At 30.9% G+C, this 4,841-nt stretch overlaps 1 protein-coding gene across 1 annotated transcript in view; it reads right to left on the reverse strand.

Annotated features, from left to right (window-relative positions):
- LOC111088984 overlaps positions 1-4,841 on the reverse strand; it is a gene marked incomplete at its 5' end in the record, with an annotated part of 27,169 nt that overhangs the window by 7,751 nt on the left and 14,577 nt on the right. Inside the window, one exon of the mRNA XM_022400486.1 lies at positions 3,430-3,748. Coding sequence (XP_022256194.1) covers positions 3,430-3,748 — 319 coding nt within the window. The remainder of the gene's footprint in view (positions 1-3,429; positions 3,749-4,841) is intronic.

Here is a 4,841-nt window from a genome sequence, read left to right on the forward strand (position 1 = left end):
TAACTAAGGAAAAAAAAAAAAAGAATCGTCAAACTTTTACTTTGGAAAACTGGTAGCAACGCAGTCAAATCTTTAATTGATAGACTACATGTGCATTATAATTAATGAAATATTATGCTGAAAATTAACAAGTAAATACAATAAATGTCGGCCATCTAGAGTTCAAGTAAACCTTTTTGATCCTTTTCATTCTACTCGACATTACGACTTATTGCCTTTTTCAATGTTGTTTGATCCTTTAAACAATTTTTTAGATGACGAGGTATTATATTTATTGTTTGTTTGTTTGCTGAATTTTGCACAAAACTACTCGAGGGTTACTTCTGCTAACCATCCGTAATGTTGAAAAGATAATCTAGAGCAAAGGCAGCTAGGCAACGCGACCAACCATTAACTCTTGGTCTACTCTTTATCAACGATCCCGCGATCTAGAGATTGCAAGATGAGCGCCCTCGTCACCTCTTGCATGTTTCACAAACGAGGTTTCTACTATCACAAAATTTGAAGGGAAGTTTATAACATTTTTGCCGCTGACAATAACTTTAGATGTTTCACAGAATATCACGGTCATTTTTAAACTTTCAGTTGATAACTGATGAACGTAATAGTGAATCGCTTGAGTGTCTTGACCATCGTCAGTTGTCCTCTCGTTAGTTTAAGCCTTTCTAATAGTTTTGTACATGACATGATATTAAGTCATAAGTTTATTAACTTAAATAGTTTGCTAAATACCTTATTTGCCATATTTACGTTTGTTTAACTTTATTAAGTAGGTTTCATTATCACTAATAATAAACGTTCTCGAAATATATCGCGTTTTCCTTTCGGTTTTTGCCGATGATTTAACATTATTTATAACTTTGCTCTTATTAGTTCTATGTATTTGGTTTGTTTGTTTGTTTTTGAATTTCGCGAAAAGGTACACGAGAGCTATCTGCGCTAGCCGTCCCTAATTTAGTAGTGTAAGACTAGAGGGAAGGCAGGTAGTCATCACCACCCACCGCCAACTCGTGTGCTACTTTTTTACCAACTAATAGTGGGATTGATCGTCACATTATAATGCCCCCACGGCTGAAAGGGCGAGCATGTTTGGTGGGACGGGGATTCGAACCCGCGACCCGCAGATTGGGAGTCGAGCACCCTAACCAATTGGTCATGTCGGGCCTTGTATTTTGTTAAATGACATAAATTACGAAAAGTGGCAATAATAATTTTAGACATACCTTGTAGTAGGTTTTTAACATATTTTTTTATTTATATTACGTTTAACATTGTTATGTTTTAATTATTGGGACAGCACTTTAGTCATTTATTGTATAATTATGGTATTAATTGTATTTACTACTTATCATTTTGTATCTTCATAAACATTAGTTTCTGGCTTGACTTAATTGTTTTAAAGACAACATGTGTTATAGCAGTTTACCTCAATACAATACAAGGGGTTTTTATTGGTCAAAAATTAATTTTAGGGAATGTTGTATATAGTTCTGCTTATAGATGGATATAGTGATGAAACGTTATTGAATAAATTTATTACACCCACGACAGTACTTGAAACCAACAGCTAGTGACTGTGTGTTCCTTAAGAAAGGTGTACCCTATTATGTCATTGTTGTTACTTTCATTAACAGCATTGTATGAAATGCTTAATATATCTAATTTTATTGTTTTTAATGTTAATCTTTATTAAACATTTATTACAGAGACTGTTTTGAATTGTTAGCTTAATTCCTGTATTCGGAACAAACCTAAATCATTAAGCTGATCTAATATCGAGTTTGAAGTTTGGTGTCCTCCTGAGGATGACTGGATGGTCCAGTTAAAACATGTAGAGATTATTCAAATCTGAACATTTTATTTTACGTTTTATTAAGCTGGTATAGTAACTATTTCATTCGTGCATTAAATAGGTTTTACGTACTTAACCACAGTGCCTACGTTATTTGAAAGATGCTTTTGATTACAGTCGAATATAAAATAATCATAAAACAAGGACAACATAGTTTGCATTATTGAATGAAGAAGATTACGCGAAGATTATTATGCGAAGATTACGAAATAATGAAATATACCTGTCGGTTAATTAAGAACAACTACTGGATGTTCTCAAAGGTAACAACACACCAGAACAGAATGTAACACGAGATTTAAACACTGACTATATAGATAAAAATACATAATACAGTTAAAATAATAAGTTTAAAAAACAATTATTAAATCAGTTCTCGAAAAAATAAATGAAGGTTATTTTTAAAAAAGGAGAACTGTTCGTTAATACAGAAAATGACTTATAAACTTGATTAAACTAATTTCCTTTTCAGTTATGATTCTTTGATTGTTGTTGAAGGGGACATGACGTAAGACATGTACTTCAAAATACTTAATGGAGTAATCAGTTAATAAGAACAAGTCTAAAAAAATATGAAATAAATAACTTCAGTAATTTTAAAACATTAAAATGAGGTTATTTTAAGAATTATAAAAAGCTGGACTATTCGTTAATACCAAAAGAACTTATCTATTTAATTTAAAAACGATTTATTTTTGGTCAGAATTCTTTTATCTGTGTTAGAGGGACTTGTCGTAGAGCAAGCACTTTAAAGTGCTCAATGGTATGATTAGCTTTGTTGAAGTATCGAGCTACAGGCATATCTTGATCTTTAATCGAAACTACGTATGTGTTCTCGTGTGCATTCACTGAGCATATGGCTGGGTTTTTTCTACTTAGATTTCATCACAGTTACAAATAATACAATAAATTAAACGTTTATATGTACAGCTGAAATAGCTATTTTTTATAAATTTCAAATCTACTAAATCTAACTTCGTGCGTCATTCTTAACTATTAATCATAGGGAAAGCAGTAAGTTCGGTAGCAGCCTGCCGTCCACCAATCAAGCTAAAAAATTGACTATTACTCGTATAACTTCTCGCATCACTAACCTTTCAACTGCTGTTGTAATACATAAGCACAGACTGATACTATTGTTTTAGGAAATATGTTTATTTTCAGGAACATATCTTTATTTCTTGAAAATAAAATAAAACAAGACCTGTTGTAGCGACAACATAGATAAGTAAATAACATTACATTGTTACATCTCTGCTTAGGGAAGCTTTAAAATCTCAAATTTGGTGCCTATTCAAATTAATTTTTGATCACGAGTGTGTTCTTTTTGCGCAATCATTTTTCGGAGTAATTTTTGAAAATATTTCCTGTTAAACTGCTAAAATTATAACCCGTAATTAGAATCAAGACAACAGATTCTTTAAATAATTGCAGTTTGAAAGGAAAGTAAGAAAGGCATCATATATTGCTTTAAAGAATATAAATTAATGTTGAATAACTTTGATATACAGATTATTATAAACACTAATAAAGACAAACAACACTATAAAGTCATTATCAAATCAAGAACTACTTACAGTCCAGAGTTTAATAATCCACCTGGAATGCATATAGATGGCGCTGTAGTTTCTTGCAGCCATTGTTCTAGCCGAATGTACCCTCTACCGCCCCTGTCACGAACATAACATCCATTACTATTGTTTTTTGAACAGATCCATAAGAACTTCAGTTCTCCTTGTTGTCGTCCCAAATCAGCAGATAATGAACCATCTATACAGAAGGTTTGGTTGAAATAAACTTGATATAAGGATGGAATAAATGCCATAAGTGGTGCTGTTGTTGTTTTCACAGTTATAGATGCATTAGTCGAAAGAAGGCCCGGATAATTTCCCAAAACTGTAAAATAAACGTAACTGAGTTAATACGATTACTAACATAACATGTAATCATGTTTTAATAAAGGTTATCTTAGTATTTTCTTTATCATTTAATTTTTCATTAGAAAGCATTTTTGTACGTCCACTAACTGCTGAAATGAATGATATTGAGAAGGAAATTACTTAAAGAAGAGTTTAGTAATAAGTGTAGTAAGAAACTTACTGTTGAAATTATGTCCTTTATTCTGCAAAAGCAGTAAACATTAGAATGAGACAATTCGAGCTTTTTAGCTGCACTTTAAAGATTTATTGAAATAAAAGAATTACCGTTACATTTCTTTTTTGAAAAAAACAGATTTGTGCATGAAATTACATAACGGATTGTTATTTATAAACCAAAAACTTTCGTTTCGCTTTTATTCTATGATGTTATCATCATTTTGTTACCCTACAGTAATTGTAGCTGTGTTCCAAGGCTTATTTGTTATAGTAGTTCGTTAATTAGCATCCATTATAAAAATATTTTCAACAGTAAGTTTCTTACTACACTTATTAACTCAAACTATTTTTTAAGTAATTTCCTTCTGAATATCATTCATGTTAGCAGTTAGTAGACTTTTACAAATGTTTTCTAGTGAAAAGTTAAACGATAAAGAAACCATTAAGATTAACATAATCTTTATTCATGGACATCGTTTTAAAGAAAGATATTGAATTAGTTATCTTATCAAAATTAAGCTCAAGTTGATGAATGTTCATAAACAAAAGTTCTCAAAAAATTCTAAGAATGCAACGGTACATAAATTAATCAAGTTTATTTGTTGTAACAGGAGCATCCGTAGATTATATATTCGTGTTTTTAATAAAAGAAGGCCAAATAACGTGCTTAGTTAACGTGCCAAATAACGTGCTTAGTTCTTCCTAGTATATCTGAAATTCTCATTTCCACGTGAAGAACGAAAATGCTTGGCTTTTTTTATAGAAACAAATTTATATTACTGTTTTAAAAATAATAAATCTAATTGCAATTAATGCAGACAATGTAGACAACTTCAAAACAATGAGAAACTTTGTTTCTGATCTTTCTTACTTTGAAATATTCGAAAACAGGC

The sequence above is a fragment of the Limulus polyphemus genome, unplaced genomic scaffold, assembly GCF_000517525.1.
Source record: "Limulus polyphemus unplaced genomic scaffold, Limulus_polyphemus-2.1.2 Scaffold4927, whole genome shotgun sequence".
NCBI classification, from domain to species: domain Eukaryota; kingdom Metazoa; phylum Arthropoda; class Merostomata; order Xiphosura; family Limulidae; genus Limulus; species Limulus polyphemus.